Source organism: Trifolium pratense, linkage group LG4 (genome assembly GCF_020283565.1).
Source record: "Trifolium pratense cultivar HEN17-A07 linkage group LG4, ARS_RC_1.1, whole genome shotgun sequence".
Classification (NCBI taxonomy): domain Eukaryota; kingdom Viridiplantae; phylum Streptophyta; class Magnoliopsida; order Fabales; family Fabaceae; genus Trifolium; species Trifolium pratense.
Genome location: NC_060062.1, coordinates 7,615,942 through 7,631,999, shown reverse-complemented (window position 1 = coordinate 7,631,999; position 16,058 = coordinate 7,615,942). Strand labels below are relative to the sequence as shown.

At 30.4% G+C, this 16,058-nt stretch overlaps 2 protein-coding genes across 2 annotated transcripts; both read right to left on the bottom strand.

The window, feature by feature from the left end:
• Positions 1-1,124: 1,124 nt before the first annotated feature.
• LOC123919508 ((-)-germacrene D synthase-like) lies at positions 1,125-6,024 on the bottom strand. The gene is made up of 7 exons (XM_045971424.1): positions 5,811-6,024; positions 4,817-5,096; positions 4,338-4,722; positions 3,892-4,110; positions 2,509-2,650; positions 2,156-2,401; positions 1,125-1,561 (listed from the first exon to the last, which is right to left on the bottom strand). Exons 1-5 carry the CDS (start codon positions 5,937-5,939, stop codon positions 2,512-2,514), a joined length of 1,152 nt encoding a protein of 383 aa, XP_045827380.1. The 5' UTR covers positions 5,940-6,024; the 3' UTR covers positions 1,125-1,561; positions 2,156-2,401; positions 2,509-2,511.
• Positions 1,256-2,170, bottom strand: LOC123922039 (alpha-copaene synthase-like). Its single transcript, XM_045974783.1, has 2 exons — positions 2,156-2,170; positions 1,256-1,561 (listed from the first exon to the last, which is right to left on the bottom strand). Exons 1-2 carry the CDS (start codon positions 2,168-2,170, stop codon positions 1,256-1,258), a joined length of 321 nt encoding a protein of 106 aa, XP_045830739.1.
• Positions 6,025-16,058: the final 10,034 nt, after the last annotated feature.

Sequence of the window (16,058 nt, the reverse complement as noted above, 5' to 3'; positions counted from 1 at the left end):
CGCTAAATCGGTCTCTAAAAGCGAATTTTCTAGTAGTGTTGACCACCAACAAAATTAAACTACGTGATTTAAAATATCTTAATATGACATATTACGAGTCAAGAGAGACCTGAAATTATCAATAGGTTCTTCAATTCTTGAAACATTAACAGGTTCATATGCAAGAGTTATAGTTTCTTCAATTAGATCATTAACATATTCAGATGTAGGAGTTAAAAATATTATGATTATTAATTAATATCAATACACAACAAAACTCTAAATTTCGTAAATAAAAAAAAACAAAACTCTAAGTATCTCTAAGTATATATATATATATATATATATATATATATATATATATATATATATATATATATTGTTAATAGTTAGTTAGAGTGGTAGATAGTTCCATATTATTTCATCTCATAAATATTGAACAAAATATGAGGAAATAAATTAAAATTCGGATGTTGAACACAACTTTGAGCAAAAAAAAATGCAAGTTGTTACCAACCATGAGGCCAACATGCATCTTTAAATAAGTATGAGGCCAACGTGTTTTCTTAAATACAACATAAGTCCAACCACTACAATGGTCCGTTGGAATGCACATGGTGGTATCGGGATAATTCTGAATGTTGATGGGAGTAACATCGGCAATCCAGGCATCTTTGGCTTCGGAGGTTTGATTCGGAACTCTGACGGGGCGTGGGTGCACGGTTTTGCTGGAAATATAGGATTTTTGAATATCCTTCGTGCGAAATTATTGACAATGTACCATGGTTTAGTTTTGGCGTGGGGGCTGGACATTAAGGATTTGTGGTGCTATTCTGACTCCAAAATTGTGATTAAGCTCCTATCTAATAATGTAAATGAGTGGCACCACTATGCAACGATTATCTATAACATAAAAGATCTTCTCATTAGAAACTGAAGGGTTAGATTGGTGCATACTCTTCGGGGGAATACTTGTGCAGATTTCTTAGTCAAGTTTGGAGCTCGCAACCCTAAAGCTTATTCTCCCATAACTGTTACGCCGGATGGAATGAGTGTGCTCCTGCTAGTGAGACTATTTTTTATAGATAATTTTCTTTTTGTCTTTTTCCTTTTTTCTTTCATCATGTACCAAAAAAAAAGTAATATTGCGAACAAACTTATATTTCAAATAACAATATATTTCCTCGGCCCAAATACAAATAATTAACAATTAAACAAATAAATAGATGTATAAAACATTAAATTAATCCGCTTATTATATTTTATTTTGCTTATCCTACTCACATTTCTCAATGCTTATAGGATCTAGAATTAGTATATCCACGCATTCTTTCAGCAATTCCCCATTTGTAAATTTATCCTGAAAGTTTTCATATGTAAATTCAGATACTCTCGCCACATTAATAATAGTTTCAAGCACTGGATTTGGGATAGAGTCTAAGTTAAGGCACTCTTCATTCATAATCATCCAATAATCTTCAATGTCTTTGGAAATGAGTTTATAAGCCTCGTTTAGTGACATGTCATACTGCTTCATGCAACATTCAACTGAAGAAGCAACATGAACTCTTTGCTGCTCAAACTATAGATATAAAGCAAAAGCTAATTAGTTAGATACTCTTCAATTTCATAATAAGTGTAAAAAAAAAACTTTGCTCGATACTCTTCAATTATATAATAAGTATCATTTTATGACGAATATCAATTGCTACAATATTATAACCAATTCAACTTTCATATTTCTTTTTTCTTTAGATCCCCAAATTTGAGGCCCTGTGTGGTAGTCCATCCCACACGGCCTTCGGTTCGCTCATGCAAGCATAGCCGATCTTAGGGAGGTGTAAACAGCTCTACAGAGTTGGACCTCCAAAAAAATTGGCTTCATTTTTTTTTTTACCTACGGGTGCAAAGAGCAAGTCGGTGTAGCCTAGGGATGTGCAAAAAGTCAATCATGAAAAAATGAGTATATCATGAATAAACTAATAAGATTAGTGATGTCTCGAAACTAAGATGAATAAACTCGTCTTCGCAACTCAATAATAATATTTGGTAGGGTAAAGGTGAAATTTTCATAATTAATAAAACAATATTGAAGCTTATGAATTAATTATGCTCAAATATATCAAAATGGAGTAAACACAAAATTTAAAATTAACATAAAAATTAATTAAACTACCTTATGTGAGCCCATGTCATCAGCAAGTCTGCCGATAGCTGATGCAGCATTGATGATTTTTGGATGGCTGAAAATCCAATCAAGCAACTCTTTGTTTGAAAATTCTCCAAGCCCAACAAAAGATAATATTTGAAGTGGGAGTGAAGAAGATATAATTCCATTAACTTTGTACTCATCGTATGTTGGAATAAATCCTTCATTGCCCCATTTGGCTTCAACCAAGTAGGAGTTTGCCAGTTTATAAAACTGTGAATGTAAAAAATTATCAATTTAATAATTGAAGGGAAAAAAAAAAACTTATTAATTGAAAGATGAAAAATAACATTGATAAGTTTGGAATTTGGATAGCTTACGGCTTATTTAACATAGTCTAAAACCAAAGTTAATTGTCCACTCTCTAGAATTGTTGTCTTATACTCTTCCCACAATTCTAAAATTGTGTTAAATACAACTTTCATGCATTCTGGAAGGGATTGAATGAGACTAATATCCCATCTGTAATTCACAAAGGAAAAAAAATTTATATTTATAAAAAAAAAATGATTATATACCGACTAAAAGGAAAGTATATATAGATAATGAATTTTATTCACATAAAAATAATAAATTCATATACATGACTGGTGTAAAAAAAATTACACTGCAATCATTCATAGGATATATAAGATTTTATGATAAATATATAAGGGTTCAAAACATAGCAAGAAGTTCAAAATATTAAGAAGTTTTTTTCTGTATCGTTCCAATTTTATCGGATGTCCCCGAAGGGATAAGAAGTTTTCCTATTATGTGCAAATTTGCACATTTTAAAAATATCAAAATAGTAAGTTTGTATTTAAATTTGTGCATTTTATACTACATGTATAACTTTTTGATAAATAATTGTTACAGTATTTTTCAGTAAAAAAAATTTACTACTTTTAATTAGTTGTTTTAACATGTGTAATATTGCATATGTTAGACAAACCCTATATATATATATATAAAATATTTTTTTGGTTCCACCCTATATATATAATATAAAGAAACATAAAAATTATAATATTTTAAAATGATAATAAAGAATAGGCTTAAATGCAGTTTTGATCCCCCTATTTTAAAATATGACAGTTTTGGCTCCTCTATCATAATTTTTAACTATATATTGGCGATGTGATATAGTTTAAATGACATATGATATGATGATAAGAAAATAACAACATCGATGAAATTGTAAGAAAAATCTTTTGTAAAGTTAATTTAAAACATGTTTTTCACCATATTTTAGACAAAATATTTGTTGGAGGGACCAAAATTGTCAAATTTTAAAATAGGAGACCAAAATTTTAAAATAAAGGACCAATTTTACAAAATGGTAAAAATAAGGGGATCAAAACTGTAATTAAACCTAAAAAATAAATTCGCATTGAAACAGTTACACACAATTCTCCTCGCAACAACAATAATATCTACTACAATTGCAACTGCATGTGGCAACCAATCTACCACTGCAATATAATTTAAATTCATGGTTATGAAGATGTATTGTGTTGCACAAATAGTATATTAAAATTAAATTTAGAGAAAATAAAAACCATTTTTAATTAGGAAAAGGCAAGAAGACTAATAAATTGAAAGTCAAGATGCAATGCAACAAAATTCATTTATTTTTTATTTTTGTCAAGTAGTCATTATTATTTTTAATTGAGAAAAGATATTGTAAAATATTTGAATATTCCTTGGATTGAAATAAAAACCTTTGGATAGCTTGTGTAAAAAGTTCAAGTTCTTCAACCGTGGCAAATGCATCAAAAGTATCATCTAAAAGAGCAACACATTTTGTCAATTTTGTCCCTAACTTTCTTGCTATGCTATTTTTAGGCTCATAGGACATAGTCAATAGCCAAAAGTAAGCCTCAACAACTCGATCCCTTGCATAAGGGACTGTTGTCCCAAAGTCTGATTTTTTCCACCACCTGTAAAATAATATGTATAAATTTGTAGTATAACATATGAAAATCTAAAAATATAATTTTTATTATTGCAAATTAAATAAACATGAAACAACTATTTTGTAACAATCTTTTAAAATTATTCTCTAAATTAGCGTGCATCAAAATCAATTTTTTCGTAACCTTAACAAACAGCTCTTAGTAAACACAAAAAATGGTGTAGAATATTTTAGAGTCTTTGTGATACTTACTTGGTAATACTCCCGAGTTCTTTTTGGTACATTTTCTGCATCTTATTGAAATCTAATTTGGCAAAATTCAAAAGAACTTTATTATAAGAAGGTTCTTCACTTAATGAAGAAATGTAACACCTTGTTTCAAATCTAGGAACTCCCTTGTGAAGAGGTGTCTTTAAGCAGCGACGTATTTGTGTGCCAAGAAAAGGACTAATCAATTGATCATTGGTGATGATCAAGGAATTAAGATGAGTGTATGTGAAATCAAGTGCTTCATCTAATATAACTTCACCATGAATCCTTAATTGTGCGGCTTCATACAAGCTCCATATTCCTCGTACATCTTTGGAAAGCTTTTCATCGAAGTTTTTTTTGTTGCTTTTGAATTTTTGAAATATCTCTGTCGAAATTCACCCACAAAATTAATATTGTAACCTTATGTTATGAATATTGTAACATCATATTTCAACCACAAAAACTTTCTATATACCTACCCGGTGAAATATGATGTCCTTTTTGCCTAAGCAAACGAAATGCTAACGCAAGAAAGTGAAGATCTCCTTCTTTATTGATTATTTCCTTATTGTTAGTAAAATTATTGTGGATTTGTTCTAATACTTGATCAATTTCACTTTCAAAATGATAAGATATTCCCAAACGATTCAATGAGTCAATCAAGTTTAGTTGTTGTCCGATATCATTCTTGAAAGATAGAAAAATATTTTTCACTTCTTTTAGCATTTGTTCTTGTTGCTTCACGTCATTGATGATTTCCTGCAATTAATTATATATATAGTCGCAAGGAAACAAGGTGTTACATATGAAAAATATTTTGGTGCCGATGATTCAAATAGGTTGAAACTAGAAGAAATATAAAAATAATATAACAAAAAAAAATGGCAAATTCTATGGTACATTGGATGATTTCTAATGTAGCGGTACATCAAGTCATTAAATTAGTAGATAAATGAATATTTTTTAAGAGAAATCATGTTTTATATCATTAAAAACATTATATAATAAGATTCTACAAAAAAAAAAATATTATAATAAGAGAATATTATTTATCAAAACTGTCAAAAATATAAAATTTGATATTTTCTTAATTTTATTCCTAATAATCGTCAATATTGAATTTTTTTAATGAAAAAATGTTAAAAAATCAGTATCATACATATAAACAATGAAATTGTGTTTTTTCTTATAATATTATTATCTCTAAAATACAATAATCGGCTAATAAATTTTTAATTCCTAAAAATAATTACTAATTTATCAATTTAACGACTTAATGTACCGGTACATTCAAATTATTCGAATGTACCGTAGAAGATCCCAAAAAAAATTGAGTTAAGTTGCAAAATGATCCAAAAAGACATAGATTCATTTATTTTTAAACGAATAGAAAATGGTTTTTTTATCTAAAGTAAAAATGTGTAGCTTACTATAGCTAATGCACACTTTTACTTTTAAAGTGAATAGCATTACCGTTGATTCAGAATCAGAATCATATTGAAGAAAAAAATCTCCCCAAACGCTAGGACGAAAATTTGTATTTGGTCGCTTGATGTATGGGACTGCATGTTGGCTTGAATCAACTGGTAGGGAAGTTGACATTGTCTTAGATTCTATTCTATGATGATAAACTGGTGTGATGGTATCAAAGTTGGAGACTAGTTTTTGTGAGCATAAGCGATTATTGGCCTAGCAATATAAATACTACTCAAAATATTGTTGATCAAATTTCTAAATTTTTATTAAAAAATATACACGGAATTATTATTTGTGACGGATACATAAAAAATTGGATAATTTATCATTGATAATTATAATCAAATTTATTCATTTAATAAGTTCACTACAAGAAAAAACGTGATTTGCTACCATAATTTTGCTAAAAAACGTGTTCCTTGTTAATTTCAAGTATATTGACAACCAATTGACAGAAAATAATTTCAAGTATATTAAAACGTTTTACAAAAAATAGCACAATAGTTTCACTTATATTTTAACAATATTAATTATATATCAAATTTTTAAATATTTTATTCTAAATAAATTTTCTACCATAATATAATGACAAACTTAAATATTAAATAAAAGTCAATGATCCATGAGAATTCACGGGTCTTTAAACTAGTAATTGAACAAAATATATGGAAATAAATAAATTAAAAAATGGATTAATAGGGTGTTGAACCCCACAACTTTGAGCACAAAAACAAAATCCAAGGCTGTTACAAACCACTAGGCCAACATGCATCTCTAATTAATATGATATCAATAGTGTTGAACCCCACAACTTTGAGCACAAAAACAAAATCCAAGGCTGCTTGATTGTCTCTCGTGCAGTTTCCACTGCAGGGAGTCCGGTGAAGATCCCAACCCTTGAATTCATCTTTTTTTTTTGTTCATTTCTCTCTCTTGCCTAAATCAATGGATGAAATTTGACTGGACATTTATTTCACGGGAGACAATATGCTCCCAATTAATATGAGATCAAAAAATTTATAAGTATTAATTGTCTCACTATAATATTTTTCAAAAAAATTTGGGACGGGTCGTGGCCTTGTCGAGCCCAAGCTCAGCTCCACCTCTAATTATCAACAAATTTGATATTACAATCAACTTTTATAATCTCCATAATTTTCTCAATAAAGTCTTATATTTAAGAACAAAATAGTAGATTTTAAAATATATTATTTGTTATTTGTATATTTTACCCTGCTTTCAACCATCATATAATTATGCTTCCTCTATGTTTTATTTTCAATCAAGAATCTTGATTCAAGATGTAAATTAGGTAGATGAGGTACGAATCTACATGTTGTATGTTAGAAGTCCTACATTGGCTAGAGATATGGCAAAGATAACCTTTATAAGTGAAGTGCAAACCTCAACTCTCAGGCTAGCTTTTATGGTTGAGTATAGGCATCTAAATTCTAATATGGTATCAGAGTCTATCCTAAATCCATTTGTTGTTTGTTGTGGAGACCTCCCATATTTGGGTCACCCGTTGTTGTTGATCCCACATTCCAGCTTATTCAGTTCTGGAAGTGAGAGGGTGTGTTAGAAGTCTCACATTGGCTAGAGATATGGCAAAGATAGCCTTTATAAGTATAGTGCAAACCTCAACTCTCAAGCTAGCTTTTGTGGTTGAGTATAGGCATCTAAATTCTAATATTGTACATTGGAGTCAGCTGACTTCACTTCTCCTAGAAATAAGTAAACCACTAATTCAAATTTTTACTCATCCCCTATCTACGAGTTTCTCGCGCTCCCTATTTTTACTCATCCACTACCTACGAGTTTCTCATGCGTCATATTTTTACTCATCCGCTACCTACGAATTTCTCGCGCGCCCTATTTTTATTCATCCGCTACGTACGAGTTTCTCGCGCGCCATATTTGTATTCATCCACTACGTACGAGTTTCATGGTGCACAAGTTGCACAATTTTAACATAGGAATATTGTTGATCAAATTTCTAAATTTTTATTAAAAAATATACACGGAATTATTATTTGTGACGGATACATAAAAAATTGGATAATTTATCATTGATAATTAGGGGTGTACGTGGGCCGGATTGGGTTGGGTTTGGCCAAAACCAAAACCCAAACCACATATGGTACTCCGGGTTGGGTTTAGTAAAATAACCACCCGTTATAACATTGGGCCGGGTTGGGTAAATCCACTAATTTCCGGGTTGGATTGGGTTGGGTTGTGGGTTACCCAAATTATTTTTCTATTTTTTTTATATTAAATATCTAAATGTTGAATCATAATATTTTTTCATAAAAAATAACTCAATCAATATATTTTCTTGAAAAATAGGGTAACTTTTTTTCACTATAAAAAATAATCACCCATTTTTTTGTGTAAATCTACTAATTTACGGGTTGGATAGCGTGTTATCCAAATAATTTTTTTTGCTTTTTTTAATATCAAATGACTAAACCATGAATCACTATATTTGTTTATGAAAATTATTCAATTTTTTAAAATTTTAAAAAAATAATGCGAAAAATTATTATATTTGTTCATAAAAATTATTCAATCTTTTTATATTTTCGTAAAAAATAGTATAACTTATTTTCAATATAAAAATATTTAATAATTAAATGAAAAAATCTTTAGTATTTTCATAAAAAAATTTCTAAAAACATAGCACTAGTGGGTTAGTGGGTTTTTTGGGTTGGGTCCGGTTTTACTCGAAACCCGATTTTTTTAATGGGTTTTTCATTTTTGAAATCCATATTCACCCACTTGCCCGACCCAACCCACTTTTTTGGGTTGGATTGGGTGGGTTTGACCGGGTCGACCGGGTTTGCCCAACCCATGTACACCCCTATTGATAATTATAATCAAATTTATTCATTTAATAAGTTCACTACAAGAAAAAACGTGATTTGCTACCATAATTTTGCTAAAAAACGTGTTCCTTATTAATTTCAAGTATATTAAAACGTTTTACAAAAAATAGCACAATAGTTTCACTTATATTTTAACAATATTATATATCAAATTTTTAAATATTTTATTTTAAATAAATTTTCTATCATAATATAATGACAAACTTAAATATTAAATAAAAATCAATGATCCGTGCGAATTCATGGGTCTTTAAACTAGTAATTGAACAAAATATATTGAAATAAATAAATTAAAAAATGGATCAACAGGGTGTTGAACCCCACAACTTTGAGCACAAAAACAAAATCCAAGGCTGCTACAAACCACTAGGCCAACATGCATCTCTAATTAATATGAGATCAACAGTGTTGAACCCCACAACTTTGAGCACAAAAACAAAATCGAAGGCTGCTGGATTGTCTCCCGTGCAGTTTCCACTGCAGGGAGTCCAGTGAAGATCCCAACCCTTGAATTCATCTTTTTCTTTTGTTCATCTCTCTCTCTTGCCTAAATCAATTGATGAAATTTGACTGGACATTTACTTCACGGGAGACAATATGCTCCCAATTAATATGAGATCAAAAAATTTATATGTATTAATTGTCTCACTATAATATTTTTCAAAAAAATTTGGGACGGGTCGTGGCTTTGTCGAGCCCAAGCTCAGCTCAGTGGCGGAGCTAGCCTAAAAAATGGGGGCGGGCCGCTATAAATATAAATCGAATATCCAAAAAAAAATTACTAAAAAAACAGTGTGTATATATATATATATATATATATATATATATATATATATAAAAATAAAAGCATATCATATTTAAGGGTGTATCTAATTTGAATATCTAAAAATAGTCAAAAGATGAACCATTGCAATTTTTAATAAATAAACCTTAAAAATATATTATGAAATATATTTTATGTCAATTCATGTGTAAAATTGATTCTTTTTAATTAATTCTTGTATTTATGTTTATAGTATTATATGAATCTCTTTAAAAAAAAATTTAACAAAAAATTTATCAAACATGAATTTTTATACATTAAAACTCTATTTTAAATAAAAATTTAAGAACTTTATTACAAAATAAATTACACATTTTTTAAAACATATATAAATTATCTAACAATTCCAAAGAGAGGGGGTTTATAACCTCCGCAAACTGTTAAATACTTTTGGGTTGTCCAAAAATGAAGATAGAAACCCCTGCAAAACTGGAGGAAAACAAACTACACGTACTATTTAGCGGGGGTTGAAAACCGCCGCTAGAACACATGTATATGAAAAAAAAATTAAAAATGTTGGGGCGGGCCATGGCCCTGTCCAGCCCATGAGGGGCTCCGCCCCTGGCTCAGCTCCATCTCTAATTATCAACAAATTTGATATTACAATCAACTTTTATAATCTCCATAATTTTCTCAATAAAGTCTTATATTTAAGAACAAAATAGTAGATTTTAAAATATATTATTTGTTATTTGTATATTTTACCCTGCTTTCAACCATCATATAATTATGCTTCCTCTATGTTTTATTTTCAATCAAGAATCTTGATTCAAGATGTAAATTAGGTAGATCAGGTACGAATCTACATGTTGTATGTTAGAAGTCTCACATTGGTTAGAGATATGACAAAGATAACCTTTATAAGTGAAGTGCAAACCTCAACTCTCAGGCTAGCTTTTATGGTTGAGTATAGGCATCTAAATTCTAATATGGTATCAGAGCCTATGCTAAATCCATTTGTTGTTTGTTGTGAAGACCTCCCATATTTGGGTCACCCGTTGTTGTTGATCCCACATTTCAGCTTATTCAGTTCTGGAAGTGAGGGGTGTATTAGAAGTCCCACATTGGCTAGAAATATGATAAAGATAGCATTTATAAGTATAGTGTAAACCTCAACTCTCAAACTAGCTTTTGTGGTTGAGTATAGGCATCTAAATTCTAATATTGTACATTGGAGTCAGCTGACTTCACTTCTCCTAGAAATAAGTAAACCACTAATTCAAATTACAATTTGTTCCCAAATTGTTCAATTAATTACATGACAAACAAACTGCACTTTCGTGGACACAAACTATTATACTTATACTACAACTAGTAAGGAGTATATAAATTAAGAAAATGTTGACGGGTGTCTTTGGTGTACTTTAAGTATATTAAATATTACAACTATTGAGAGTAAGTTTTTGTAAAAAATTATTACAACTAATTGAAATGTTTCACTTTTTTATTAAATTATTCCATTACATAAAATGTTTAAAAAATGTCTCAGATACACTCGTTAACAAGACACCATAAATTAACACTATTTTTTGTATAATATTTGTCTTCGGTTTCATTTGCTTTACGTCTTTAATTGATTTTTCTTTAAATAATTGTATACTCTATTAAACTTTCGTGGACACAAACTATTATACTTAAACTAGTAAGGAGTATATTCTGTCAAAAGCTTTGACTTGCGACTGATTGGTCATGGCATTTTCTAGCAACCGTCGGCGCTATTTTAAATTTTCAGGATTGCGGCCGTTTCAACTAAACCGTCGTGGCTTAGAAACATTCTCTCTTCTTCTTTATCCAGTACCCACTACTTTTTTTCACTCACAAGTTGTTCGTTTTCTATCCTAAGCTATTCAGATTCAATCACAATCACAAGTTCTTCGTTTTCACCTAAGCTGTTCAGATTCAATCTTCTTCTTACCCTAAGCTATTCAATCTTCATCTAAATCCTAAGATTAAGATTCAAATTCGTTCGTTCAATCTAAGCTTCAGATTCAAACAACTCGTTTGTTCATGGTAAGCTTCAGATTCTCCCCAAATTCTTCAATTAACCTTCAAAATCAACTTGAGGAGGACAAGAATGTTTCAAGTTGAGGAGGACAAGAATTTTCAAGTTGTTTTAAATTCTGTAATAGCCGACCGCTATTATGTCACTGAGATCTGCTGCATTAAATAAAGCTATACAAGCTCATGATCTACAAAATTGAGTTTACTTTATGGTGCAATAATTTAGTTATCCGGTTCTACAAATTTTTCGTTTCAGGAAATCATTAAAGATGACGATGAAAAGTTGAATGGGCTGAGAAAAGAAGTTGGTGAAAATGCTTATAATGCAGTGGTGGTAGCTTTAACGGAGATTAATGAATATAATCCTAGTGGTCGATATGTAACCTAGGAATTATGAAACTATAAAGCGGCCGGGAAGGAGAGCAACTTTGGAAGAAGGAGTGCAGTTTTTGTTGAACCATTGGAAACGCAAGAAAGCAATGTTCTCGTGAACATTATATTCAGGTTACTGAAATTTTCTCGTGAACATTATTACTTATAAGTAATAGCCACCTCTAAGTTACTTCTGACAAGGAGGAAGAGACATGTGTGTTGAACTATTAAAATTTTATCTTAGTTTTTTTTTTTAAAAGTAAACGATATTCATTCAATTAAATTGATAGAGTACATCGATGCAATACAAATTCAAAGTCGCTAAAAACAAAAAGGATAAATCTGTGAACAAACTCACAGTATCCATGTTAATAGCATAAAACGGCAATTACATATGCCTAAATCTGAATTAATCTGCACTAGATCTGAATTAATCTTTCAACCTGAAACAAATAAACACCGCACAAAGACGGGATAAAACAAATATACCGCACAAATGCGGAACAACTAACAAACAAATATGTGAAAATCACTTATTTAAATGAAAGAAGAAAAAAACAACTTAGAGGGGTGATTTGGGGTCAAAAATTGACCCAAAAACTACCCCTCAATTGGTGGATGAAGAAAAAGAATAAACTAGGGTTAGAAGGAGGGTGGAGGCTACTGTATAAACTTGACATGCGTCAAAATAACTTTGGTTGTATAATTCTAATTACTATGTGTTTAAGCAGTATTTTAATTAAAATATGTTTTCTTTGTTGATTATAGTTTTGAATTTTTTTGAATTAATTTAGTAGTTTTGAGTATGAAAAAAGAAGTATTAGAAAATCCGAAAAAACTATAAACTAACCAACAAAAAAAAAGGAATGCTATAAGCTAAAAAAAAAAAGACCATAAATTTTTTTTTTATAAAAAAGGGAATTGCGACTGTTTAAAACCGTTGGTAAATCAATATAAACACACTGACGACGGTTCTAAACTGCTGCAAAAGGGTGAAATAAATTCGCCAACGCCTTCGAATTCGCGACGATTTAAACTGATGTTACAACGGTTTTAAACGGACGCTAAAAAAATACGACGGTTTGTGCGGCAGTTCACAAACCGCCGCTAACCCCTTGCAGAACCGTCGCTAACCGGCAACTTTGTTGACTAAAAAAGAAAAACATATTTTAAATAAAACATGTATTTGGATTATTTTAGCCTAGATGCATGTTTTATTCAATAAAACCAAAAAGTTTTTTTTTTCTTATATTCAAAATCGGAGTAGTATATTATATCACGGTGGGAGTATACAGTGATGTTTAATAGGAATCATTTATCATATTTTTAAGACTGTTATAGCATTCACAATAGAGCTCCTCAAGTTTGAGTACTTAACTAGGTCTCACGTGTACACATTACTTATTTATTAATTTTTAATAATAGTACCTAATAAATACATAATTCCTCGAGTCCGGCATCTCTTAAAAAGTTCTAAATGGATCTCATCAATGAAAAGTAAGGTGGATCCCAAAAGAGAGAGATGATGCTTATTTTAGACTCAGTACATAATAGATACTCAAATGTGTATTGCTCTAATAGTAGTACATAATAAGTACCTAATTGGTACTATAGTTGGAGATGATCTTAAGCGGGGGATATGTAGTTGTTATTAGATAAGCGTGTAAAATAATACTATACTGTCAACTCATATAATATTTGTGAAATTATTTGATGAACTTAATTGTTGTGGTCCGTTTGTGTTCTCTCCGTCGAGATTAATCATCATCAATTGGTATTGATACTATGATAACTAAAAAAATAAAAAATAATGTACCAAAAAAATAAAAATAAAAAATTTACTCACAGCACGCACAGTGCATCGGACGGGGAACCCACACTAGTAGTAAAACATAGGAATTAGCCTTAAATATTGCAAATATAAGTCATATTTGTTTTGGTCCCTGTAAAGAAAAAAAAAAGACATAATTAGTTATTTGGTCCCTTAAAGACATTTTAAGTTTCATAATGGTCCCTTAAAGAAAAAAAAGTTCGAATTGGTCCATTAAAGACATTTCCGTTAGCCAAAAAAGTCCATTCCGTTAAATTTTAACATTAAATGTATAAGGTGGACCAACAATGTAAATGGTCCACCATAGATCTCAGTATAACTTTTAATTATAATCATTCGATCTTTGTTTTAAAACATATACATTTGGATCTTGCAAATCTATAAAATATTATAGTGAACCACCAACACTTGATTCATCACCTATCTTAATATTATTCGTAAAAAAAAAATAAAAAAATCATCAGACAAAAACAACATTTTCATCTCCTTCTTCATCTTCATTCAGGAGATCAGAAAACCCAGAAATTCATAAATGAAAAATATCAAATCTTTATCAGGAAAACAAAAAAAAAAATCAAATCTTTATCAAGCAAACAAAAAAAATCAAAATCTTCCCACAAACCCAGATCCACCACAAAATCAAAATCTTTCTTTCCGCAAACCCAAATCCACCAGAAAAACATAACGTAAAACAAAATTTGAATCTTCCCACAAACCCAGATCCACCACCACCATGTTCTGTTTCAACCTTGGGACACCAATTTCTGTTTCAACCTAACAACTCTTCCCCTCTCTCACAATCCCCTTCACCACCACCAAGTTTAACTCTCAATTCTTTGACAGCGGCGACATAACGGTTACAAGGAAAAAATGAGGAGCAAGGATAATAAAGCACTAGCTTAAATCTCTTATAGATAAAAGGTCACAAGGATACTACTATACGTCTATACCTTGATACTTGCCGAGCATAATAATGTTCCTCACACCTAGGACAATATACTTGTTTGATGAGTTTCCTATGTGAGATGATTAGGAAAAAAATTTAGTTTTGATTTTTAATTTTTCGGATTTTTTATATGAAGATAATGAATTTTATGGAGATGATGATGAAGATGAACAAGGAAGATGAAAAAAAGAGAAAAAATTAGGTGTTGGTGGTTCACTATTAAATTACATAGACTTTACAAGATTCAATTGTTTAGATTTTGATAAAATGATCAAATGGTTAAATTTTAAAATTTTATTGAAGTCTATGGTGGACCCTATGTATGTTGGTTCACCTTATTGAAGTCCATGTCATCTATTCAAAAGTTAACGTTTTTCTCTCAAAATCTAACGGAAGGGACTAAAATGACAAACAAATATGTCTTTAAGGGACCAAAACGAAACTTTTTTTCTTTAAGGGACCATTGTGAAACCTAAAATGTCTTTAAGGGACCATTTAACTAATTAAGCCAAAAAAAACATTGATTTATACCCTTTTGCAAATTTCAAAATTTTTGAAAAAGATCCTTGATGAATTTTTTATAATAAAAAATGTTGAAATGTCCAATTTTAATTGATGTGGCATGTGATGACTGTGTTAATGATGCTGATTGAACACTTTCTTACTAATTAAATTATAATTGAAAATAAAATAGTTAAAAGAAAAAACAAAACTAACTAAAAACACTTCTTCTGTCAAAACAAAAAATAAAAATCTAAAAACTCTTCCAATTTTTTGTTTTGCTCAGATTGTTGATTGTTCCCAACATTCACTGTCACGCTGCTCACAAAATAAATTCATCACCATAGCACTCCCTCGCAACCTAATCTATCATCATATTCACTCTCTCCCCCAACTAAAAAAACACGATTTTTTTTCAAAATGTCCCCCATTAGAGCTGTGGCGGCCCGGACAATTTTGGGCCGGGCTAAAAAATCTGGATAAAAAATGGGCTATCAATATTAGTGTCTGAGCCCGGCCCGGTACGGGTAGTCGGGCTTTCGGGCCGGCCCGATTTATTTATTTTTTTCTTCTAGTGCTCAAACTCAATCATGTAAATAGCATTAATAATTATCGCGCGTCCTATTTTTTACTCATCCGCTATATATATATATATATATATATATATATATATATATATATATATATATATATATATATAGGGGTTTTCTAACTTAGACCCTAGTTAGGTCTAAGTTAGCAAGGTGCACCTTTTGAGTTGGACAAAAATACCCATATTTTTTTTTTGAAACAATAGAGCAACTGGGGCATGTATGTAATTTGCATCATAAAATAGCGCGCCCCCCAAAATAGCGCGCCCCCCATGCAACAACAACAACTATTACAT